Genomic DNA, 27235 nt, shown 5'->3' with positions numbered 1-27235 from the left:
AATGAACTTAGAAGGTAACATACACTCACAGGAAATGAATGTGAGTCAATGCCCTGTATAGCTATCCTTATCTCAACCAGCAAAACCCCTTGGTCCTTCCTATTATTGCTTATACTCTCTCTACAACAAAATTAGAGATAATGGCGAAAGTTTCTGCCTGGTAGCAAGGGAGTAGGGGGGTAGAGAGAAAGGGCAGGAGGAAAGGGAGGGGGTGGGAGGAATGGGGGAGAAATGACCCAAACATTGTATGCACATATGAATAAAAGTAATTTAAAAAAATTAAGGCTTGTGTGATATGGGGATTTGATTGGGTCCAAGGGAATTACCTACATTCGACTCAGGCTGCACCTGCCTGGGGCAAATAGGCAAATCCCACTTCCAGGAGTGCATCTGGGGTGGGCTGCTGGCTGTGACCCTGTCTGTGGTTGTGTGTCACCCCCCTCCATCCTAAGCCCCTGCTGTGCACACACTGGTCCCCCAGAGCAGCTACTTACGAGAGACGCACTGCTGGATGGAGCCACCACGGAACAGGGTCGGGGGCGTCTTCCTGCTGAGCCTCTTGATCAGACGGTCCCGCTCATTCATCCTGCAGTGAAAGCAAACAGGGACAGGATCCAGGTGACCCCCACACCTCTCTGGGGGGTCAGGAATAACTTCAGATTTTGAGATCAGACAGATCGAAGGAGGTGCATGGGAGTGGTCTCCCCACATCAAGGAAGAGGTCCGGTTTCCAGATTGTAGCTTTTTACAGTAGATAGCAGATGCTATCTTGGCAGGTGGAGTGCCAAGGTTGGAAGACACCCTGTGTCAGTCCCTCCTGTCCCACTGCTTCCTTTGTCACTGTAAGTGCCCTTTTCATACCACGCAGAGCCCATACTGATGAGTGTCCACAGCAAAGTTCCTAACACCTTACTCCATCTGCATCCCCTTTCCCTAAGCCAACGGCCCACAGGGAAGGGCACACACACCCAGGACCTCAGCCAGGGGCTGCTTGCTTCACAGTCTGGGTGCTTACTGTGAATCACAATGAAAGTCTAGATGCATTTGCTCCTAAGGACCAAGAATGAGGACCTCTCCCTGCCTTTCCTGAACATTCCCTCCAGCATGGCCACTGCTGTGAAGAAACATGGAGCTTCCCATATGCACACCCTGGTCTCCCTTTTCCATGACTGTAGTTACCCCCAGTCAACTGCAATAGGTAAATGTTAAATGGAAAATTCTAGAAACAGACAACTCACAGATTTGCAGTTGGGCACCATTCTGAGCACGCTGTTCACCTCATTTCCTCTAAGCACATTGTATCATGCCAGATCATCATGAGAAAGGTGAGTGTCATAACTTTTATTACAGTATATTGCTCTGATTGCTCTATTTTATTATGTTATTGCTGTTAAAATCTTCCTGCTTTATAAATTAAATGTTATCATAGGTATGTTTGTATAAAAGAACATGACATATACAGGGTTCGGTACCATCCACAGTTTTAGGACCTACTGGAATCTCAGAACCAGGCCCCTGTGGCTGAAGAAGGAAAGGAGTTCTTAGACTGCTCAGGCAGGCCAGAGTGCTGGTATTTCTTACTTACAAGATGTCTCTGCTTGACCTTCCCCCCCAAGAAGCTTATGTGAGAGAGTGCCCCTCTTACGGGCTGAATAGTGCCCCTCAAGAATTCATGGTAAGGGGGCAGGAGTATAGCTTGGTGGTAGAGCTCTTGTGTGAATTCTGTACACACATGGGTTACACACACACACACACACACACACACACACACACACACACACACTTCATGTTAAAGTCCTAACCCCTGGAACCAGAGTCAGAATGGGACTGTATTTGGAGACATGGGCTTTCAAGAGGGATTAAGTTACAATAAGGACCCTGCAGATGGACCCTGATTAAAAATAGCTGATGTCATTGTCACAAAAGGAAGTTATGACATAGATACTCTGGGGAGAACCAAGTGTGGGAAAGAAGCTTCTGGAGAAATGGAACTTGTAGACACCTTAATGGCAGGCTTCGAGAACTGTGAGAAATAAAATGTCTGCTGTGTAAGGCTCTGGTTCACGGTACTTTGTTAAGGCAGCCTGAACACCTGAGCAGACTGGGACACCCTCAATCTTGTTTGCAGAAGGCTAGGGTCCCTCCCCATGAATTCTGGGTGGCCCTTTCCTTCCACCACTCCCAAGGACCTTTGAGAGAGGAGGGGCCCTGTGTGTTCTCCACAGTTCTCTGAGCTGAGGTTTATGGTGCACTTAAATGGCATCAGTCAAGGGAGAGCCTTAGCTCACTCAGCTTGGCCAAGTGCTGACTGAAGAGGACAGATATTTTTTTCCTTTTTCGTTTTTCACTGGTTTTCCTTTGTCCTCACCGTGGGCCACATTAATTTCACAGGGGCCAGCTGAGCAGTTGCCTTGGACTGCAGGGACCTGTAGACACATGAGAGTGTATCTGTCCCTCTGTGTGTCCTTCCATGATCAGCAGCAACTTGTGCTGGGTTCAGGGCATGGCCAGGGCAAGAAGGAGCCTGTCCTCTGATGGACCCGCCAGCAGGTTCTTTTATCTTTTGGTTTTCAGAAGTAATACTGTATTGCTTATTTTATAGTCATTCTTAATTGCTAACCAGTGTATTTGACAAGGTCAAAAGTTAGTGAATAACTGAATGTGTTTCTTTAGTAGCAGGAACACTTTGGAACACCAACTCCAATTTTTCCTGATTCTGGTCCAGCGCCTGGCTTTTCTTCCGGGTTGCTTTCACACCAGTTCTGCTTGTCTTCTATGTTCTGTAGTTTCATAACAACACTTAGAATGACTAGGAATAGATTCTTTTTATGTCTTGGGAAACTATAGTAAATTGCAGGTCTGTTTATCTTGAGAAAACTATGAATACTGCCTCTTCCCCATTCTCTGTTTTTGTTTTCCTGGAGCTTCTATTGTACATACATCTATTTCTCTCATTCTGTCTTTCACATCCCTAAATCTCCCATTTTCTTTTTCCCTTCAGCTTTGTCTAAGCTACTTTTTAAAAACTGCTTGGTATGCTTTCATTTAAATTACTATCCTTTTCATGTCAATACTATGTTTCTTAGCACACAAAACATTAGTAACAAAAGAAAGGATACATTAACTTTGACTTCATTAAAAGTCAGAACTTTTAAACCAGGCTCAGTCATGTACACCTGTAGTCCCAGCTACTCAGGAGGCTGAGGCAGGAAGGTTGCTTCAGCCCAGGAGTTTGAGACATAAAACAGGGCCAGCCTAGTTTTTTTTTTAAATAAATAAAACAAAAACTCTTGTACATCAAAAGGCATTATTGAAGAAATGAGAAGACAAGTACAAAATGGGAGAAAATACTTGCAAATCATGTCTGATAAGAGTCTATTATCTAGAATATGAAAATAACCTTATGGTTGCAAAAAGATCAAAAATCCAATGAGCAATGGGCCAAGGGCTTGAACAGGCATTCATGCAAAGATGACACACGATGGCCCACAGCCCAGGAGAAGCTGCTCAACTTTGTCAGTCACTGAGGAAATGCACATCAAAACCACAATGAGATACCAGATCACACTACTAGGTAACCATGAGAAACAACAAACAAACAAAACCAGAGCAGATAGTGTTGGAAGGGATATGGACACCCACACCACTGGCAGGACTAACGAGGCTGAAGCCACTGTCCTTCAACTGGGTAAACAAAGAATCACCACATCACCCAGAAATGTCACTCCTAGGTCTACACCCAAAAGAACTGAAAATGGGTCCAGATAAGATACTTGTACGCCAATATTCATACTCACATTATTCACAGGAGCCAAAAAGTGGAAACAACCCAGATGTCTGTCAACACATGAATGTATAAATAAAATGCCGTGTAGCCATTCTCATGGAATATTATACAGCTATATAAAGGAATTCAGTAATGACAGATGATACAACATTGATAAACTTTGAAAACATTATACCTGACATTAAAGACCATGTGTGATTATAGGAAATGTCCAGAATAAGCAAATATGTAGAGACAAAGCAGATTAAGCAGGGCTGCAGGGCAGGGAAGTGATGTGTGTGGGGAGAGTGACTGCTTAAAGCTTATGGAGTTCCCTTTGGGGAGATAAAAAGATTCACTCGGTGGTGATGGTACAACTCTGTGAATGTGTTAAATGTCACTGAATTGTATACTTTAAAGTGATAAATTTTGTTATGTGAATTTCATCACAATATAAAAAATTAAATTCAATTGAAAAACTAAAAGATTGGGTTCCATACAAGATAAATTCTTTCCCACCTGAACTGCCAGCAGTAATACCATCTTTCCAGTCATTTCTCCAGTGGTGGGCGGATGTTAGAATTAAATGTTCTTTCTCTCTGATTCTTTTTTCCTATGCTGGTATGAAAAGCGTTAGGTAAACACAAATTCACCCAAGGTATGTGGAGTCTTGGTGCCTCCCCAGTAATGATGGTGAAACCTTAGCTCACACAACCTAAGAAATGGGCTCTTTTTAGAAGCTGACATACCCTCTGGGAGGGGTTATGCTCCTGTCTTAGGATGAGTGGAGCACTGAGAAGGATCAAGTGGGGAGAAATAAGCTGTGTCTGCATTTCCGTTCAGAAGTCCTTGCCAAAGCCAGACATGCTTAGCGGCAGCAGAGCACAAATACACAGTCAGGGACTCAAGTCTCCTTTTAGATCTTGTCACTGGTTCCTACACTGATAGGAATCACATCACAGCACAGGCTACCACAATGTCAAAACCAAGTAAGTATTTTTAGAAACTCATGGCTGCTGGACAGTCTTGAAAAGACTGAAGTAGGCTGGAGTGTGGCTCAGTGGTACAGTGCTTGCCTAGCATTGCAGAGCCCTCAGTTCCGTCCCCAGAATCACCAAAAACAAAAGTCAGTAACAGCAAAAATGTGCATGTAACAGGTCCCTTGAGAGAAAAGCCAGCCCAAGGTTCCCTTGCCTTTAGGTAAGACCAAACAGCTACAACCACAGGCCGCTGAAATTCTAACCCATTTGTAAGGATCCTTAGAGAACACACCTCTTAGTCAGTCTGTCAATTGTGACTTATTTTATCATTACAATTTGAACACTAGGAAATGAGAAGCTTTTGATCTCAAGTATATCCCAGACTTATCTAAGATTTTGTAGAATCAAAAGCCTTGCCTTAGTTAAGCACAATTATGTGAAGGGAAAAATAACAAAAATAAAGCAGATAAGGCTAAAATTCTAGAAAGATTAATATCCATTTTATATACCCTAGAGCTAGGAGCCCTTTAAAATTCTACTCTCGTAGAGGGTAGTGAACAGTCTCGTTCTCTCCTCCTACCAATGCATACAATCCCATTTTAAAGCCTGGCTTTGCTGACTTTCCATTTGTTCTGTGTTTGAGACCTAGTGCTGGAAACAAGTTTACCCCAGACACAGCCTCTGTCCCCACAAAGATCGCAGTCTCCAAGGGACCTCACCAGGCAGGTAGATACCACGATATCAGGCAATGAGTGTCCCAAGAGACATTATACTAAGCTCGGCAATAGCAAAATGGAGAAAAGAACCCAGAGAAGGATCTGGAACACTTACTGATGAATTGACACTGAGTCTGCGGCCTGCATGATGGCTGGATGAGCAGAAAAAGGATAAAAAAGGAACTCTTTCTGTACATCACTCAAATGGTAATGTGAGAATTTGCATATATGTAATGTACCTGAGGCAAAGAGTTAAAAAAAAAAAAAAACCTCTTCTAAGAGAGACACTCAAAATCACAACAGAGAAATCAAAATGGAATTCTGGTAATGGTGAATGGTTTAACAGAATGCGGTATATCCATACCACAGAATACTATTCAGCAGTAAAGAGGGAAAAAAGTGACACAGTTATCAACCTGGATGAATCTCTAGAGCATTATGTGCTAGAGAAAAGGTTTCACATTGTAGGATTCCATTTATCTATCATTCCTGGAATGACAAAATTATAAAAATGAACAGGTCAACAGCTGCCGGGTAGAAAGCAGGGTGGCTATTAAAGGATAGCACAAGGATTCTTGTGCTGATGGTGATTGTGTTAATGTCAAGTTCCTGGTTGTGATGGTGTGCTACAGCAGGCTGCAATAGGTTATCACCAAGGGGAAATGACCATGGGGAATATGTCAGCCTTCTATAGTCTTTCTTACAACTGCACGTGAAGCTACAATTATCTCCAAGTAAAAAGGATTTTTAAATCCCCTTTTATTTCATTCATGTTTCTCTGCTGTCACGCCTTTCTGTGCTGTGCTGAGAAACTTTGTGTTGCCAGACTTTGTGTACGGGGTGTGACACATTCTCCTGCAGGCATGCCACCCACCACCCAAGGGGGAGGCTGTCCGTCACCCCCCAGCAAAACGTTCTGACCTCATTAGCTGAGCAGGCACAGGAGAATTTGAATGGCAGCATGACACATGTGGAAACCATTACCTCATTCCACAACTCATAAGGAGCTGGTGGAGGCTTTTCTCAAATAAGCTGAGCTCTGTGGCACAGCTGGCCAGCCTGTGAAGAGGTCAGGTCGGAGTCACAGGGCTGCTGGGAACAAATAAATTAGCAGGGCACCTGGCTGACCCAGGGAGGCCCCAGGCGAGGGGCTGTGCGGTGGGTTGAAGAGGCCTGAGTGGACTGGGGTAAGGAATAGTCTGGGCTCTGTGTATTTGCCAATGTCGGGGGGAGGTCAAAACAAGACACCATTGTGGGGAGCATTAGGTTAATTGTGAGAATGAAGTTTCCCAAGCTGAGCGTCTATCCACAAATAGGCCAGTGCCACAGTCCTGCTCTTATAACCAGAAATGCAAAGACCCCGGCTTCTCTCACACACAATTTCCAACTATATTTTTCTTCCCTCACTCTGTACCAGTCACATACCTTTCTTGCAGATCCTGGCACACTGTAAATGTCTTCGTGCCGCAGGGCCTTGGCACTTGTTTTGTTTCTGGGGTATCCATGACATTGACATGGGCCCCTCCCTCCCTCCCTCCATTCAGCCTCAGTCTCCTCTGACCTCTTGCTATATAATGTTCCCTCCTCCCCACTCTCCCTACCCACACCTGGCTTTGTTTTCTGTATCACTTTTCCCTGCATAGTTTGCAGGGAAAATAAGTTCTACAGGAAAAGAATCATGTTTTTTGTTTGTTTGTTTGTTTACATCTCCAGGACTGGAAACAGTGCCTGGTGGACAGCAGATGCTGGAGAACTGTTTGTTGGGTGTGGTACAGCTAAGTGGTGGAGGCTCACTTAGGAGGTTCAGGGTGTCAGTCCCAGCACTGCAAAGACAAGAACAAAAACCTAAACCAAAACACCTCTCTGTTGAAGGGGTGAAGAAACAATGGGCTGAGGCAGTAAATACTGGCTGGGCCAAACACAAAAGCAAAGACGATGGAAAATGCAAAGCCATGGAGCCTCTTTCTCCAGGAATCACATCCTTGACTCACCTTCTTCCCAGAGAAGGGAGGAGCTAGCCGGCTGACCTTCCATGGTCTAGTCTAAGGGAGTCCATCCTTTTTACAAAGGGGATTTTTAGGGCCCCAGGGCTGCCGAGTCTGTATCCTAACACTGCAGAAGAAGGGCAGTCACTTTTCAGACCTGCCCACGTGACTTTCCTGCTAAGTGGGAAGTGTGATTACAGCCCAGGTCCAAGGCTTATCCTTCCCTGAAGTCTGAGAATACCACCTGCTGTAAGTGATGAGGGAGTAAAGAACAGAGCTGGAGAAGGTGGGAAGGTATTGGTAGAAAAGCAAAGATAGCCTTCAAAGTACGGATGCTCACAGACAAGAAGTGAAAAAGAGGAAGAGCCCGGTGCTAGAAATCGGCAGAGAGCACTGGCGGTGTGGTTCAGGGCAGAGCACCTGCCTAACATGCAGGAGGCCCTGGTTCCACCCCCAGCATGTGCCAAAACAAACAAACAAACAAACAAAAATAATGAAAACAAAACAAGCTGTAGAAGGAGAGGTTGGCCAAGTGTTGGTGGCAGCCTCTGACCAGCAGAGTCTCCTTCTGGGCTGGAATATAAATCCTGAGGGTGCAGCTGACAGCTTTACCATGGCAGACACTGACATTAAACGTGGCTCGTCAAAGAACCTACTATAGCAATGTAAAGACCAAGTGGGTTTTTGTTTTGTTTACGTTTGGCAGTACTGGGGACTGAACTCCACCCTACCTTTTACTCAATTAAATTCTTTGAATATGCACTTGCCCTTATATGAAAAGTAGAACAAATTTTAAGATTTGGATCTGGTTTGAAACTCTTGATCTTTCTCTCTCCTGACTGTTACATCCTTTAAAAAAGCAAACTTTCTAGGCCCTATTACGCTGCAAATTAATTACAACAACAACAATAATAAAACTTTCCCCACTGTCTTTCCAGTGTTCCTAGCACCCTTTCAATGCATACAGGCTGTTGTTCTGGGCTGTAAACATCTGACTTTACAAATTCAAATGAACATCCAAAGAAACAGCAAAATTCAAAGCCAACTGCAAGGACCCCTAGACCTAGTTGTTGAAGTAATTGAACAAGGATGAGCTCACCACTGACCAATCTTCTAAAGGCTAACTGAAGGAAACGAGGGTTGAGGTGCTGCACATAGGCTGATCCACATTTTCTGCCACAGTCTAGAGTCTACACACAGCTGCCTGCCCTACACAACTCACAAAGAGAAAAAGGGCAGCCTACTCCATGCCATCTTCCAGCAATGCATTCTCTGCACAAGAATTGCAAGGGGAACATTTCATGGATCTCAGCTCAGGGTATTTTGTTTTATTAGTTTTCTTGGTTTTGTCTTTTGGCGGTACTGGGGTTTGAACTCAGGGTCTTGTGCTTGCTAGGCAGGCGCTCTACCACTCGAGCCAAGCCCCCAGCCCTTTTTGCTTTAGTTATTTTACAGACAGGGTCTCACTTTTTTTTTTTTTTTAACCTGGGACCTGGCCTCAGACTGTAATCCTCCCACTTCTGCCTCTTGGGATTATAGACGTGAGTCACCTCACCAGGCTCTCTAGGGTATTTCTTTTAGGGCTTTAGACCATGGGTGCATAACTCAGTTCAGTTCAGTCTATGGACTTCAGAAATTGTTTTTTTAAACTCTCTTTATTCATGTTCTTGAGCTGTCTAGAATTCTTTCTAGAATAAGGTGAGGTGTGGGTAAATAAACCACCACGAAGGATGAATGAATCAAGGCCAGCTATGCTCTGGAGACAGGCCAGGCCACAGTCCACATCCATAAGTACAACATTCAGCACACTACTTTGTAGATGCAGAAAAAAAAGACAAAATAATTTGTGTGAGCTGAGCTTCCCTTGCTTTCCCAGTCCATGTGTCTGACCAGGTGTGGCAGGACACTACCAGCCATACCTGCACAGCACCCTGCACAGGTGTTGGCACTGAGTCATCCCATCAAAGAAGTCATCTCAGCCAAGTGACTCGTCACAATGAGGAGGTGAAACAACCATGCTCAGGCACAGTTGGACACTTGAGTGCCACCACCCATGCCAGCTCTCTAGTAACTGGGTGAGTTGCTTTTAGTGGGGAGCTCTGATTTCATTTTCTGTAATCCCGAATGGATACTTATGACTGTTTTCTGTGGCCAAGGAGTTAGGCTAAATACCTGAAAACTTCCCTTGAAAATGTCTGCATCATACAAAAACCAAAACCAAAACCAAAACCAGGTTAATCCATAGACTTTAGCTGAAGGGGAATGGGAACAGTAAGTTTCAAATCAGCAACGGGAAGAAAACAAGTCTGCAAGTGAGGTCACCTAGGGAACAGTTGTAAGTGGAGCCACACAGGACCCCACATGGTATCTCTTTCACTTCCAGTTGTGTTGCTGTAGAGGTTTAAGGGAAGTGGTGGGCTTGGGGTGTGGCTCAGTGATAGTTACTAAACATGCATGAGACCCTCAGTTGGATCCCCAGCACTGCAAAAATTCAATCAATAAAAATGAGGCAAACAGAGGAAATGGGTATTCTATTATCCACTACCTTGTGAAGGCTGTTAACTACGAACCATGCTTGGAGTGGCCTAACACATGATTCCAGGCCTGCGGGGCTGTGGCTCTGGGTAATATTGGCAGCATCTCAGAGCCTCTCTAGGCCTCATGATGGAGAAGGAGGACTGTCAGACTTCCTTTGCCATACTTTTCTCTCACTGCTTTCAAAACAGCTTACGTAAAGCCAATGGGCACAAGCACAGACCATGCTGACAGGCTCAGTGGAAGTCAACAGCCTGTCTTCCTCAAGATGGGGCAGCTGCTGAGCCAGCCCAAGATTTCTGGCAAGCCATTTCTTTTAAAATTCCAAAAGAAGATGATTGTTTGCATCCTTGCTAGCTTCTGTTTTCCAGCCTTGAGGAGAGTTCTTACCGCAAAGCCTGGCATAAGCCCCGGAAATGGGAAGCCAGACTGTCCTGACAGGTCTGGTCATGTGACCGTATTGCCTCCCAGTCTGCAGAAGAATGCAAGACAACTGAAGGTGGGATGATGACATGGAGGACATGGAAAAAATAACAGGATTGGGGCACAGGACAGGGAGAGAACATTTCTCTTTCCTTTCCTACTGGAATAAAAGACCTGTCTGTGGTTTATGCAGTTATTTAAAGAGTGAAGTAGATGTTTGAATTGTTCATATTTTGTTATTCTTTTCTAGGCCTAGAATTATAAAATAAGAACTTGAAACCACAGTATCAGGTCACTCTATCTCATGTTTATCTTGAATGGATAAAAGTTCAGAGGAATGATGAAATCCAGGAGCAGGTGCACCTCTGCCCCTGGGGAGCAAGGCTCTTTCTAAGGCAAAGAGTCACCCTTACACACTGTTGGTGGGGATGGAAAATGGTACAGCTACTGTGGAAACTGTATATTGTATGCTAAGACAATTAAAACTGTAATCCCACTCCTGGGGATATCCACGAAGGAGGTGGAATTAGTGTGTTGCAGAGACCTCTGCATGAACACAGTGAACATGGGGTCACGATTCACAATAGGCAAGACATGTAATTAATCTAAGTGTTCACCATCTGAGGGATAAAGAAAAGGCAGTGTATGTACAACAGGAATACTCTTCAGTCATAAAAAGGACACCTGTTTCTTGTGACAACAGGGATGAGCCTGGAGGACATTATACTAAGTGAAGTAAACTAGGCACAGAAAGACAAATGCAGCATGCTCTCACTTAGGCGTAAAATATGAAAAAGTCTATCTCAGAACACAGTTGACGGGGTCAGGAAATACAAAAAATGTTCATCTAATAGTCCAAACTTTCAGTTTTAAGAGTACTAACGTGCAGTATGATGAGTACAGTTAATAATAATTCATATTTGGTATTTTCTCAAAGACTAGATATTGGGTATTCTTACCACACATACAAAAAGGTAACTGTGAGGTGGTATCTATAGTAAGCAGCTTGGTGGTAACATTTCACAATGGATATGAATACCATGTGAATACCATATGAATACTTCAATGTGTACGTACAAATTTTGTCTGTTATACCTCAGAAAGTCTGAAAAGTGTATAAAACATTACAGTCTTCAGGGAGCTGGTGAATCCTCCTTCCCAAATCTAATTGAAGCGCATACTTAGGGGGTGATACACAGCTTCCATCACACTATCAGAGGCGTGAGGAGACAGGTTAATGTTCCTCCAATATCCATTCTTCTCACCCCTCCACCCTGAGAAGTACTCAGAGTGATACCCCCACCTCAACCTCCTGCACAGACAGGTTTTGGTAGTTCAAGCCTAAACCAATCCACCATAACATTTCCCAGACTATAAGGATTAGCTCAGGAGGTCTCATCTATTAACTGGTTGTCAGGGGCCAATCCTTCCTCTCTCATGGCAAAGATGTCCATCGCCCCCATCACTCCTGGGACCTCCCTGTGATCATGACAGGGGCCGAAGCCAGGTTTAGTATTAAGCTTTGGGGTCAAAGTGGGAAGGTGGAAAGAGACTGATGGGTCTTTGATGACATCTGCTGGGGAGCCTTCAACCATGACTGCCCTCCAGAAAGAGGGCAGGTTTGCCTTATATCCTGAAGGTCAATTTGAACTGGGGTCTCTGTTACTTCCAACTAAGAGCATGTTCTACTGACATAAGAGTTTTTACTCCAAAATAATTAAAAACCATTAGCCCAAGGGAGCCAAGAGTGCATGTATACTCAGGGGAGAGCAGGGAGACTAGAGGGAAAGGATACTGAGTGGAACTTAGCTACTTATTTTTGACCTTCTGACTTTGAGACCTACCTAGTGGTTAGTTTTTAGAGTACACTGTTTGGGTGTAATTCATAACAGCAGTCTTAATTTTATCACCTTTCCAATTCTTATAACCACTACGCATTACTTCTACTTAATGAACAGCTACTCATTAGGTCTTGGATGATAAGCCACACTCCCTACACTAACAGTGCTATGACCTCCAGGGAGGGAGGACAGCTTATGGCCAGCCCATGGGCAGCAGTCTGCATTTGCACATTTGATGGCTTTGTGCTCAGGGACAAGGCAGTTAGTCAACTACAGCTTTCTTTTTTCTTCAAAAGGGTATGAGGCACTATCAGAAACCCTTTCCATAATGTAAATCATTCTGCAGAAGGGACAACTCATGGAATAATGCACTTTCTAATACTGCCTGCTTGGGAGAGGAATCCTGGGGACATATGACATTGTTTTTGCATGTCAAACTGCAGAGACCTTGATGGAGAAAAGGGAAGGTGACTCTATAAAACTCTCTACTCAAAAGATCTCACTCTATACCTCTTTCTTACAAGCAAAGCTTTTAATGACTTCCTGTGGCTCATGAAGTAAAGCCCAACTTCATCACAGGTCATGTGACTTGACCTTTACCTACTTATCCAATCTAACCTCTTACCACCATTCTGGACCCTCAGCCCACCACGCTGAAATTTTCATTGTGCCCATCTACCAGCTCACTCTCTGCAGCTGAAATCCCCCTCCCCTGCCTCACCCATCTGCCCTGGGCTCTCCTGGAAGTCTCTCCATCATGCTATTAAAACACTTTTCACCTTGAATTCCCATTCGCCATCTATTCATCTGCCATCATTACCTTATTCTTTTTCTATTTCTTCACTGCCCAGTTTGATGTTTGGAAAATTATTAGGGTTTGATCCAAATATTTGCCTGGATTAACATCACTGTAAAGAATGACCAGAGGGGCTAGGGATGTAGCTTAGTGGTACAGTGCTTGCCTAGCATGAAAAGGACCCTGGGTTCCATCCCCAGTACCACAAAAAAGGGGTAACAACTGACATCTTTAAGTGAGCAACTACAAAAGAGGAACCATGTGTGGAAAATTCTCAGAAGTTCTACTTTATCCAAGTTGAGCCCTGAAGATTAGGAAGAAAACTCATCAAAACAAATGTGCATTTATAACAGAACCTTCTACAATCTGACAGGTCCGTGTGGACATTTTTCAGAAATCATGATGATACACTAGTCTGGCTGGTATTTGGGGGCAAAACTTTTGTTTAAGGATAAGGATGTAAATGGGTAATGGATTATGGAAGAAAAAATAATTAAGAAAGGTTTACAGCCTCTGCTGCTCCCAAATAGGCAGACAAAGCTTTGGGAGAACAAATGATAAACTTCACCATTCATGCTGTGATTGGTGTTTCTTTTGCTGTGGCTATTTTCTTTTCTCTTACTGTTCTTGTTAATGGCAGAAGGAGATGAGAAACGCTGCTGAATTTATATCAGTTGTGAGGAGAAATGTGAAAGTATTTCCTGCTGACAACACCATGTAAGCAATGCAGAAAATCAAAACGAACAGACAGAAGGTGCTTCCCCAGCAGTGTTGCTAATGGTGATGTAAGTTGGATACAATCCAATAAAGCTATAATAATACAAAAGTCAGAAAACAAGAACCCTATGCACTGTACAAGTGGCTGTGCTCAAGAGACAAGTGCAAAGAACAAAGCAATGATACAAACTATGAAGTAAACTTGGTGCAATGATATGCTTATGTCCATTGAGAAAAGAAGAAGAGTCACCAAAGATTTAAAGTTCATACACAAGGATGTCTGCTGGGCCTCATGGAAGAATTCCCTCAGATTCTTTACTAAGTTTCTTTATCTGGAATCATATGAGGCAATTGTCTGTAGACATTCCTTGCAAAAAGAGTACAGATACAAGTCAATTGTTTTTTAGGACATGAACGCCTTTTCATTTCCAAATACTGAAGAAACTAAAGTGAAAAACTTTGAGGAAGAGCAGAAGTGTTGTCTTCAATCAGTTGTGTTTCAACTGCAGGGTTTGCTGTTCCAGGAACCAGAGGCCAAAAGGTGGCAGAAATGTGTGGCTACAACATTTCTCTGGGTTGTCAAATAAAAAGCTCATTGAATTTTATTCTGAAAAATCCTTGTGTCTTAAATGCTCCAGGACATGGAGTATCTGTGGGCATTTAGCCACAGATGGTGATGGACTGGTCATGGCAGCACACTTGTGCAGAACCAGGCCCTGGGCTCTCTGCTTTTGAGAGTTCCAGCATGCCCATCCTCTTCTACAGGGTGTGAAAGGAACTGTGCATGAACTGGGAACATGCAAAAGGGCTTTGTCTCCAACCTGGGATGACTTGGACAATTCTCTGGTTTTCAAAAGATTTGTGAGGATGGCCCAAGTCCCATGTGACAAAAGTGTCTTCATCAAGTTCCTGTCCTCAGTTCTTTTGAAAAAGCAAATACTTTCTGAATAGGTGGGACAAAAAAAAAAAGGGGGGGGGGGTGATACAAAAGACATGGATCAATGCTTTAATAATAAAACAACTATAGTTCTAGAATCATTCTTGATTGTCTAAAGTTTCTTCCATCTAAACTTTGGATGTCTGATGGATGGGCAAAAGGAAACACATGAAGATTTAAATATTTGAGTCACCAATAAATTCAATGAGCACATGGAAAACTTTTATACCTTAAAAGTTAAAAACCATTTTAAATTATTCATTTCATGTTCCTAAACTAAGAGTATAAGTAATATTAGAATATATAGATATGTTTTATACTCTCTAAAATGTGTTTTACTAAATACTTCAAATCTTTTGAGGAATGTATGCATTTGGATATTGTGACCAATTTGAAATATAAAGTTATACATGCTTTTAGGTTTAGCTTTTAATTGCTATTCTTTCAACCATTAGTTTTTAAATTATATTTTGAATACATCTAAAATATTTAACTAAAATAACAACATATAAATGTTTCATAGCATACATATCAAATCTTAATGTACCAAAACCACAAATATTTTCAAGTTAAGTCATTCCTACAAGGATGTAAGATTAAACGCTCTTATTTTTGATCTTACAAACAGGGAACTCGCTAGGAAGGATGTAAATAGGTTGTCATTTTTCAAAAAAGCCTTCTTATGTGTTCATTCATATGAAATAACACTGGCAGTAAGTCTATTCTTTTTTTTTTTTTGAGACAGAATCTGGCAATATATCTAAAGCTAGCCCCCAATTTCAGTCTTCCTGCCTCCCAGTGAAGGGATTACAGCCCTGTGTCATCTCTCCCTGGCGTAACAAGTCTATTCTGCTCAGAGTGCATGAACTGGCCCATGTTCTGTCTACATCAGACTGTTGCATAACAGGCAAACAATTATCACACAATGCTATTTCAGAGAGTTCTGGCACTTACACCAACTATTGGTGGCTTCTTTATGGCTTATACATTGATGATAAGAGATTTAAGTAGCACATACAGGCAAGAACACAAATCAGAATGAGGTTTCAAGGTGAACTAAAATCTTTAAAACTTGAGAATTAATTTCCATACATCAGGGCTTTCTAGGTGCCTGTTCCCCTTAGGGTAGTCCATAGACTCTGCTGTCTGGGATGCTCCTTCCTTGGATCTGTCCTTGGCTGGCAGCACATTTTATTTAGGACTCAGGTTAGGAACCACAGGCTTCAGAAAATGCCACCCCAGAGTCCTATGAACTGAAGGAGCCTGGGAGGGCCTCAGGAGTAAGAAGGTCATCATGACCTTCCTTTCTAGATGAGGCATAGCCGTAAAAGAATTCTATGACCCACCTTGCCCTAACTAAAGTAGATCATAAGACCCTCATTTCAGAGGGGTCCTAGCCCCAAACTTGGGGGAAGGAATGCTGCACAGAGAGGCTTTGCTGAGTTTGTACCATTAAGTCACAGACCCTTTTTTGTCTACTCACATTTTTAAATAACAGTCTATGCTTCATCAAATCTAAGCATAAAACTGTACACTGTTCTTCCTTGTCCTTTGGGTCTTCATTTTGGACAGCTCTCATGTTACATAAACCTTTGAAAAAAATGTGTTGTGCTGTTCTCTTATGAATCTGTGGTATCAGCCTGAACCAATGTGTGAGGAAAGGACTTCCCCATCACTATGGTCCTCCGAAGAGGCTGCCCTGAGCACAGCAGCCCAGTCATTCACTGCTCATCACAGGCCTTGGCTTCACTTTCCTCCAAACAGTTGTCCTTCACTGTCCTTGCTTGCTCTAGCATGTGTGCGCTAACAAAGTGGGAACTGTGGCTCTTGTTTTGGACCACGCCCTGGTCTGACACTTCCTCAGTTTTCAATAAACGTCTGTTGCAGGATGAGTAAAGGACTCTTCCCATTTTAGGCTAATCACTGGCTCCACCTGCAATGAAGCCAGCATGTTTACTCATTAGTACCTGGAACTCCCAATTACCAACACCTATGGTGTCTTGCACTGGAGAAATTGCCCAAGAAAGAGAAGGAGTTTATCATATTATTATTGCCATGTTAGAAAGCAATGACTTCACTGGGACTCTGTGAGTAGCTAAAGATCAAGGTTCTATGACAAGCAGACATTCCTATTCCCCTGGTCTACAGAACACAAGACCCGTCCCAGGGTTTTTCAAACCCAAAAAAAGGGGACTTTTTACATTTTTTTAAATTTTTGCTTCTATTAGTAGAAAAGTCTCTAAAAGTCCAATAAATCTATTGCTACATGCATTGATTCCTGCTACAATGATTACCTCCTAGAGATAATTTTTACATATTCTGTAAATTCTTGTCAACCACAAGGTTAATGATGTCATAGTCACCTGAGCTGGGCTTCACCTTGGCTTTCCAAGTGCCAGAGAAGAGATGGACCTTAAGCACCTAAGACAAAGCCCATGCCTAGAGCCCAAACACGTTCTGTATAGTATGGTGCAAAGGCAGCTGTCAAATAGAAACCTATAATGCACTTCTCCTTAATAGTCTTTTTTTCTTCCCATATTCCAACACATCTAGTAATTCTCCTAAATGCCCTACAAAAATCACTGCATCCCTAAACTCCAGGAAGTCAGACAGACTTCACTTCTTTCCTTAGCTCCCCTGAGAATTTAGGGAGATGTGTACTGAGGAATAGTCAAATCTGGTGTTCCTAGATACAGATTGTACCCCAGTTTTAGAATGTTTGTTTGGTCATCTGCTTGGAATGTTTTACTCTGGAGAGCTATCACAGTTGGAGGGAGGGAAGAGAGGAGAGTCAAATGGAAAAGCAAACAACTCTCTGATAATGAAGTAGAAAAGCAATTAGTTAGCAGAGACCTTCTGAGAATCTCCTGAAGAATTGATCCCTGCCTGGAATGTGCAGTATTACTATGCAAATGATATGCAAATAGAAAAGTAGTTTCTATTGCTGCTCAAGTGGGTTAGGGAAAACCAACTTAAAAAAAAGGATTAAAGTATTTCATTAATACTTTAAAAGGAATGCACCAGTCACCAGCACTGGTTCATCTGGTACTGACATTCAGTGTTTAGTAAAAATGGTTCTTGAAAGGAGATCTTGTTGGAAAATAGGGAAAATGGACATGAAACTAAGGAGTCATGGCTCAAGAATAAAGATACTCAAGTCATCTGGAAATACAATTTTGTCACCAGGAGGGTATTTGGAAAAGAGGAGACTTTCTGGATAGAGTCCATGATGTGAGCAAATCTGAGTGACAGTGGCCTCTACACAAATGTCCCACCTCACCTAAGAACACAGCTTGTTTTTTCCTTCCTTCCTTCCTTTCTTCCTTTCCTCCCTTCCTCCCTTCCTTCCTTCCCTCCCTCCCTCCCTCTCTCTTGTGGTCCTGTATCCTGGCAGTGGGCAGCAGCTAATTCCAGATGAGATTGCTAACACAGCACATCGTTTTAAGGGTGACAAAGAAGTCATTTTCTTGTTTCAATAATCAATGTCAACTGGAGTTTGTAATTTTTAAAATTAAACATTACACCATAAAAACAAAGGCTCTTGGGATTTAACACTCATAACCTAACAGAGAATCAATTATTTTTGGTTGACACAGCAGCTTAGGCATTAACTAAATGCTAATGATGTGTTTCACTTCCCTCAGTTTACTTTCCTCCTCCTCCACCTCACCTTCCTGTGCCCAGGGTGCAGGTCCCAGACATCCCCATGGGCAATCCAGTCAGCCCTTCTCTAATTTCCTAGACCATTTGATTCCTTTGTTTCCCTAATACATTTCCTCACCTGGTCCAGTGTTTGTCAGCACAGCTAGATATTTAATGGGTCTTGCCTGGGAGTGTTGTTGACTCTCCATTTGTTTTCCTAAGACCTCTCCCTGCTGTCCAAACTGAAATGATTAGGTTTTGCTAGTGCATCTTTCCTCTACAACATTAAATGCATTTATGTAATTTTTGTTGTAGATCATACTAGACCCTGGGAAGGTGATTCTGGACAGAAATCTCTTTTCTGAACCATATCAAAACAGTGACCAACTAATGTGAACTCCTTCACCTTTATTTGCTCTGACTTGTCAGATCCTTCATTTCTGCATTCCTTGGGGGGAGGGTATGGTTTCTATGTTTGCTCCATGTTCCTCAGACAGGAAGGGATATAAAAGGGATCTACTTGTAGCCATTATTCCCTTGCTTCCATCAACTTTATCAAGACCCCACTGGCAGGCTGGCACCCCTCCTGGTCTTCTGTGGGCTCATGGTTTTCCTGGCACTTTAATAAAGATGAGGTGGCGAATGAAGTGTTTATGGATGGGAGCCTGAAGTAAGAAGATTCAGGCTTGGCTCTCTCATTATTTGGGTGACACTGGACAGAGATAACACCTTTCTGGAGCTTGGTTCTTGTTTCATGGCAGCATATGGTGACAGTGTTATGATGAAATGGGGTCGTGATGTCTGTTAAATCGTCCATGGCTTAAAAATAAGGGGAGTTCCCCAGAAGAGGAGACTTGAGAGACAGAAACCAGATGTTAGTGGGGACCTTCACTAGATCCCACTATGAACCAGCCTGCTCTCAAAAACCAGGGCCAATGCCATCCAGAAATCTACTCATAGACAGGGAATCAACTGACCACCAAGGAGTTATTGGTAATCATTAGAACTGATCATTAATGTTTTATATTGAATACCAAGTTAATGTGTATCCTAGTGGATGCTATAATGTAGTATTTCGAGATGCACCCTGAAGTATGTAAGGATGAACTGTAGTGATATTTAAGATTTGATTTATATGCTTTGGCAAAGAAAAAAAATGAGCAAAAAGGGGGGTCAAAATGAGGCAAATCTGACAAAACTCGGTAATTGTTGGGTCTTGGACAATGAAGACATAGGAATTCATTATGCTAATCTCTCTACTATTGTATATGCTTGATTATTTGAATAGTTTTTTTTTTTTTGACAGGATCTTGCTATATTGCCCAAGCTGGCTTCAAACTCCTGGGCTCAAACCATCTTCCTATTTCAACCTCCTGAGTGCTGGAACTACAGGTGTGCACCACCACACCAAACTGGAATATTTTAAAAAACAAAACTTTAAAATGAATGTTTTAAGGGAAGCCCGGCTGAAAACACTCACAGTGGGGAAAAGCAAGAAACAAATGAGTGATGTCCACAAGTGTCTGGAAGCGGATGGCACTTGTCCCCAGGGCTGCAAGTTTGTTCAGGACAATTGCTGCCCCATCATCCCTGAGCACCCAGGACTTGGCCCAGTGCCTGGGACACTGCACTACCATGGACAGATAAGACCCAGTGGCAGCCTCTAAGAGAACAAAGCTTAGGGAGGGCATGGGGGATGGGAGGTTAAGATTCATAGGCTTTGGCACTGAGTGCCCTGACCTGTGCCTGGCCACCATGAGGCAAGCAACCCTGGTTTACTATGTGCTCCCTTCCTTGATGTACTACTGCCTTGGGACAGGTTCAAAATGATGGGGGGCCAAAGGACCATGGACTGAAACTTCTGAACCATGAACCAAAAAGAATGTTCTTCCTTTTAATTACTTTTCTCAGGTGTTTCCTCAGAACAACAGAGAACAGACACAATGTCTTTTGTCCTGTTAATCTGTCTATGTCAGTTTATTTCACAGACCCATTACAGAAGGTGAAGGAATTCCCTACAGCAACAAGCAAGAGGTAGAGCCAGAATGGGTCCATGCCTAGCCTACACTTACTTCAGGAGGTGGTGGGACCATCTGAGATTGGAACCAGAAGGCAGCCTAGGGAAGCGGTGTTCAGAGGCCAAGTCTGAGGCTGCGTGGAGGCTAGGAAAGGGTGATGCCTTAGCAGAGGACCTGCAGGACAGAAGTGCTGCCTCAGACAGGGAACTACTATCTTCAGGGGAGGCCTGGCACCTGGGGATGCAAAGACAGAGAGAATAGCACCACCACCAAGAGAGAGTCTGGGGAACAGCTCATCTTGAACAAAGCAGAGACTGCTGGAGGAGACCTGGTCCTGAGGGAAAGCTGGCCAGGGCTGGTGGGGACACTGCCTTCAGATGAACATCAGTGGTGATCAACAGGAGAGCTTCTATGCAAAGTGGAAATCCTGGAGGCAGTGATCCAAAGGCTGACATGGCAAACCAGCAGGATGCCCCCACGTTCCCATTCAAAACTTGCTCTGTGTGCTGTGGTGTATATCAGTGTTAGATGCCCCTTTAGCCTGTGCAAGGCCCAGCATCACCAAAACCAGAAATTCACTCTGGCTACCCATACTATTCTAATGTGCCCGGGATTCAGTGGGATTTCTGCCCCTCCTCCTAACCCAGGGGCCCCCAAATAAACCAGAGAACCTGATGCTCCATTCACATCCTCCCTATGTGTTGGGTAAACAATGGCCACTGGAGTTTAACTGTTCTTCAGAGTTTAAGGTAGAAGATGAGACTGGTATTAACGCTTTCTGAATGTCTACACATGGAATGGATTTAAAAGGTATTATTCCATTTGGCCCCCAAAGCCAATTTATTATGAGAAAAGGAAAGTTCAGTGAAGTTAACAACTCAGTCAAGGTCACACAGCTAAGTGAGTGGCAGGCCATGGAGCCCAATTTGTCTGTCTGTCTCACAATCTCAGCTTGTTGCTCTGTTTCATGACACAACCATGGAAAAAATGCAAATGGAAGGCAAATAAATCTCAACCAGGTGTTGGAAGCAGACATTTGCCACCTGGCCTGGAGAAGCTTGCTGAAAAAATGCCATGATATCCTGTCCTTTTGGCCAATAACAAGCTAAAAGTCATTTTAGGAGAAAAATGTGAGAAAGCGCAGGAGAGAACCAAAGGGAAGAGACATGAGATGTCAACAGCCAGTTCTCTGAGGAAAACATTGCTTCCTGAAATGCTACAAGGGCAGTCCTGGAGCAGCCCTGGGCAGTGATGCCAGTGTCTCTCACAGGTGATGCTTATGTTCTCCTGCTACTTGACGGTTGTGCCAATTGTGATGTTTAAGGATCACAGCGTAATGGACATTTCTGAGTTGAGTACTCACTCAGAATGTACCAGAGAGGTTTTTGTTGTTTTACTATTAAAAAACAGAAACAGAATTGCTTTTCACAGCAGCCCTGGGAGAGTGATGCCTGCAGTAGGAGGGCAACCCGTGGGTGTTTGGAAATCTGCTGAAGAAGAGGTGTTGTCCCCTCTTCCTCAGCAGGAGTCACTGGGATTCCCAGGTGGAGCACAGGCTGGGGGCAGGGCCCTGCCCATGGAGAGGTAGCCTGGATGCCGGAAGCTAGGAGGGTGCCAGGCTGCAACAGTGCTGGGTGGGGAAGGGGATTAAGTTCCCCCCTGAGGTCCCAGCCTCACTCCTCAGTCACAAAGCCCCACATCAGTGTTCCCAGAGAACACAAAACCGAAGGGAGACAGGATAGCCCTGTTGCTAGCAGAAGGTTCAAGGCCAGACACACTGTTGCTTTTACTCAAGGCGCAGTGAGTCATATGGGGAGGGGGTGTTTATGGGGGTGGAAAGCCCTAAATGAAAGAGAATCTGCCCTTCTTGGAGAAGGCAGGAGCAGCAAACTGTACTGCTTGACCTTGAAACTGTGGAGAAAATCAGCCCTGAGCCCACCCCACCCTGCGTCCACCAACTGTAGTGAACAGACAGGGTTGATCTAGACTCAAACAAGGGTCTCCGTGGAGTTTAGTCAGACCAAGCGTAACTCAACCACTAGAGGTTTGCATCAAGCATAGTTGTCTTTTTCTTGCTTGCCAAAATGCTGAAAAATATTGCAGAATACTCCTGATCCTACACCAAAGAAGAATAAAAAAATGAGGGGAAGAATGTCAGTCATTCTGCATGACCTGTATGACCATATGCTCACCTCTGTACCACCAACTCCTGCCACCAACTCCTGCGTGACAGTTTGGACATTTATGTTACATCTCTAAAGAAAGTGGCCATGGGTAGATTTTCTTCTACCAGAAAAAACAAAACAAACAAAAAAAACCCCTCAAACTTTTCATGAGTTATGCTTTACAAATAAAGAGGAAAAACTATCATCAAACACTGAAAACAAGAATTTTTACATTTAGCTCATTTCACATTCAAAATTAACGATGTGCAGAGAATCCATTCCACAGACAGCAGCAGGCCTCCCTGCTACCCCTTGGAAGGGTTTCCTGGGAGAAGGGTTCAGGAGTGTTCTGACCAACCCAAATACTAAAAAGTGTCGAGTGTCTGAAGACACACAAACCACACATAAGATCAAAACATACCTTTTCACTTATTACCTGAAGCATTTCTTTACTTCTCTGTACTTTTTGGGATGTCTAATTCTCTGATCTATCTGTCTAATGGAAGTCATAAGAACAGGACTTACTTAGGCATAAATTCCATAGGTTCATTTTGGAAGACACAGCTTACTAGTTAGAAAGTGTGGAAGCATGTTAAAGATAATTTAATGTTTTATTAAAGTAGTGTAGAAGTTTGAGGGTTAGATAAGCTCATTTAAGTGTTAAGGTGAAGTATTTTATTGAATGAGTGAGACATACAAGGAACCTTTGAATCCCTAGCTGCCATTTTAAAATTCTAGTTGTAGATTCCACAGAAGAGCATTTTGAAAGATTAATGCATAATGATTTTTGTTCTTTTTCCCATGCGTACGTTCATAACAAAAGCTGCTGGACTATTTGCCAGTGACTTGGACCTGGATGCTATCACTTGGCAGAAGTCCCTAACGGAGCCCTAAGGAATGAAGTGAGAAGCAGAGGTGACTGTTCAGTAGTTAGGATAGTGAGGACATGGGATGCAGAGGCTGTGCTTGTAGCCCAAGAAGACACTAGCAGCACTGTGACCTCCCTTTCCACCTGGGATTCTGTGGTGGCTCTATTCTTTAGTGATGAGATAAATGTCCTCTCTCTAGAGGCCAAGTAACCACATCTCGCTACACATCTCATCTCTCTGTGAGCACTTCTTAGATAAGCCAGCATGCCATGCACCAGGTCACCTTCCTTTCCTCACTGCCACCTTACACTGGGCTGAATGTTTACATTTTAGTCCACAAACATTCATGGGGCTTTGGCTATGTACCAGGCTAACAGACTGAAAAATCAGATGGGCAGGGAAGAAGGTATGGAAACGACAAGGCAATGTGAGGAAATGAAAGTGCTCAGGATTCAAGAAAAGTCTATAAAATCTTTAGAAAGGACTGAGCCAAATCTCTACCTGCCCCACCCCCAAGCACCAGAGTTGCCCAGGAGTCCAAGCAGGTATGAACTGTCATAAACAAAGGTGACAAAAGAACAATTGTGAGAGGGACAAAATCACCTCTTGATTATCTAGTCTGAAGAGGGACCACCCGGAAAATCTGATGCACTTAGGGAGGAGAAAAGCGAAGGTGGGTGCAGGGGAGGATGGGGGTGGTGTCCCAAGCTCCTTTTGGAAGCACAGCCTTGAGAAGGAGAAGAGGTAAGGCTAACAAATGGGGCATTCACACACTAATACACACTCAGATGCACACTGGGATTCATACTCACACATATGTGTGCACACAGTCACACACCTACAAGGTTGTGAAACTCACCAATACAGCAGATGGGAAACCACTTTCAAACTTGATCTTCTGATATCCAGTTGAACATTTAACTTTTGATATGTGGATTTTAAAATTTATGTTCTTGAGTGCTATGGGTGTAGCTCAGTGGCAGAGCACCTGCCTAGCATGCATAAAGGCCCTGATTGTCCCAGAACCACAAAAACAAAAACAGAGCTGGTTGTGGCAATGCACTCCTGCAATCCCAGCACTGAGGCTGAGGCAGGAAGATCTCAAGTTTGAGGCCAGCAGTTTCTACAAAGGGAGATCCTGTCTCAACAAAACAAAAGCTGGGGGGCTGTAGCTCAGAGGTAGAGCGTTTGCTACACTCCATCCCTGGCACCTTAAAAAAATTCCATCTTTTCATCAACAAACAGATGGCGTGGCTCCTGTTCTTCAAGGCTGACAATCCATGGTTCTGTTTAATAGCACAACCCTCTGGCTAACCTGAATTCTCACAGCTGACGTTTTATGCATTTCCATGATGGTGCCAGAGTCATGCTGAGTTGTACAGACTGTTTCATAAGCCCAATCCTCCTTCCCTCAAAAGTATTAGCATCCCATGACACATGAAGAGACAGTCCTATTATATGATCATCTTGCTTTGGGGCACATGGCTAAGTGGCTCAGTCAGAGTTCACACACAGGCTCCAGATCTCTGCAAAGTGCCCAAGGCCCTTGAAGCTGGGGGGTGCTTCTTTGAGCTCTCTATTGTGCCCTTCCACAGGTGCCCCTCTGCCTGACCCACTCGCTGTTTTGTCCACTCAAGTCCTGAGTCCTATTGCCTGGCTGGTCTTCAGCATGAAGACTTTCTGAAACACTCCAGCCAGATGGGTTCCTGGGGTACCATCTTCTGATGGTCCATGTCACTGATGCCACCCTCACAGGCCAGACAGAGCCTCTGCTCTGAATCAGAGCAGATGTACAGTGCATTCTTGTACCACAGTATATGGGATGCTTTCTAGTAATGTGTATAAATGGAATTTAGAACTTTGCTTCAAAATTCTCATTTTTATTGAGACATTACTTATCCTCATTTAGCAGTTCTGAAAATTCATGAAACAGAAAAGGGCCTGCAAGTTCTGCAATTCATGAAACAGAAAAGGGCCTGCAAGCTAAAATTTATGTATTTAGTAAAATTAACAGGCAGTGAGATGGATATGCGTTTCATAGAGCTTTAGGCATTTGTTAATCCCACTTTGCTGGCCATCCCCACTGCTCAATTTTTGCTGTTTATGAATTTGGTTTCTTCTGAGGTCTCAAAGGCTGTTTGTAGTAGGTCTCTGAAAATCTAGTAGGTACTGAGCCCTGTGTCTAAACTGTCTGACAGATGGGACAGCCCTGCAAATAGCTCTGTGCTGCCTTGTGGCATGGATTCATACAGACCACTGTCAACCCAGCCCCTTGCTCTCACATGTGCACAATTTTGAGCTTACTGAAGATGGAAATTTTTTTCTTGGTGGCTGACAATTTTTACAGTAAATTCGGTTATTCTGAGTTCTCTTTTCTAAAATAGCTACAGTTATTTGAAATAATACTTCTAAAACCCTTCTTTTAAAAACAAAATCTGCTTTTCTTCATTGCTTTAAAAGATGGTCTAAACAAATACAAGCAAGACAAAACAGTAAAATCTCTAGATATACTCATTCTAGATCTTTTTCATTTAACAGTCAGCAGCTGAAGATTTCCTTCAAACAACTTAGGAGTACTCAGAATTTTCTGGATGTTTCCTACTCCTGGTAGAGCAATGCAAATGTTCCTGGGCCAGGGAAATCTCCATTGGTAGCACACAGATTTCAAACAAATGCACTTTAGCAATATTTTGTCATATGTGATAAAAGAAACACTGCTCAGGCTCACCTTTGCGCACAGCGAAGAATAGGCCTGTGCTCCATGAGAAAAAAAAGAGGGCAAGTAGGCACTTCTGTGCCTTTGTGCCAGCACTTCTAATTCTCAATTCCAGTACAAAATAATAACCCTACAAAAACGCCCCTCTTCCCAGGTACTCCAGAGGAGTGTAATGGGTTTACATGAAGAACTAAACACACAGTATTAGAGTGTGCACTTTCAGGGTAGGTACAATGACTGGGCCTGACATCTGAAGCCCTGGCTTTTAGAGTCTTGAAACCTGGAATCTTCCTCCCTGACATAACATGGCCACAACATCAAGTTTCTGCATGTGGCTGGAGGGTGGGGTGGGGGTGGGGTGGGGGTGGAGGGTGGCCCACCTCTTCCCATTACTGTCACGCAGCATTGCTCTTCCCATCTCCCTGGACTTGGTTTCCAGCTCCTGCACCTCCTCCAGCAACGTCTTTTTGTAGGTATGCTTGGCCCTGGATTGGGAGCAAAAGACAGTAAGAACATATCATGTGCTGTTGCCACACCTGTGAAGACTAGTTTCCCTCCTCTCCAGCACACCTGGATGCCCTCTGGTTGAGGCTGAGGCATGGGACATCCTGGAGCATTCGTGGCCCATGTACAACATGGACTCCACCTCCACAGCCCAAAGCATCTGAGTACTACCCATCAGACTCAGACCAAGACATCATTCCCTCAAAGTCTGCAGACATGGTTGAGGGCCCAGTCACTCAGGCCAAAGACCAGTGGTGCTGTGAAGTCCCAGGAGTTGGTTACTGCAGGATCTGAAAGCCCAGAAGATTTTTAAATGCTCCCTCATTTAATGAATGTGCACTGGCTCCTTGGTTCACACCAGACTGCATCAGTGAGCCCACTGGTTAGCAGTTTCCTCCCTTCTCTTTAAAAGTGTGTAAAGAGCAACTGCCACAGCATGTGGTTTAGGATGCTAGAGTTCATGTTTTCAGTACACAACCTTGGTCTGAAATTTGAAGCCAACAAAACATTAAACCCAGCTTTTCCATCCTTCTCTGGCAATGACCTACCATTAGGGTTCACATGTGTGGGCCTTGGTGATGAAATACAATTTAGGAAATACAGCCAGCAGCTGGCTTTCTACCTC

At 43.6% G+C, this 27235-nt stretch overlaps 1 protein-coding gene across 7 annotated transcripts in view; it reads right to left on the bottom strand.

Moving 5' to 3' along the window:
* Window positions 1-27235, bottom strand: part of LOC109685508 (phospholipid-transporting ATPase IB) — a 583492-nt gene that overhangs the window by 13415 nt on the left and 542842 nt on the right. For all 7 annotated transcript variants that reach the window (XR_012436298.1, XM_074043751.1, XM_074043752.1 and 4 more), the window contains 2 exons: window positions 26487-26591; window positions 495-586 (listed from right to left, as the gene is read on the bottom strand). Coding sequence is in view for 6 of the 7 variants with exons in the window: in XM_074043751.1 (XP_073899852.1) it covers window positions 495-586; window positions 26487-26591 (197 nt within the window). In the remaining variant the exon portion in view is untranslated. The remainder of the gene's footprint in view (window positions 1-494; window positions 587-26486; window positions 26592-27235) is intronic.

The sequence above is a fragment of the Castor canadensis genome, chromosome 10 (genome assembly GCF_047511655.1).
Source record: "Castor canadensis chromosome 10, mCasCan1.hap1v2, whole genome shotgun sequence".
Lineage (NCBI taxonomy): Eukaryota > Metazoa > Chordata > Mammalia > Rodentia > Castoridae > Castor > Castor canadensis.
Note: the sequence above shows the minus strand (reverse complement) of the source record. Positions and strands in the feature narration are given on the sequence as shown.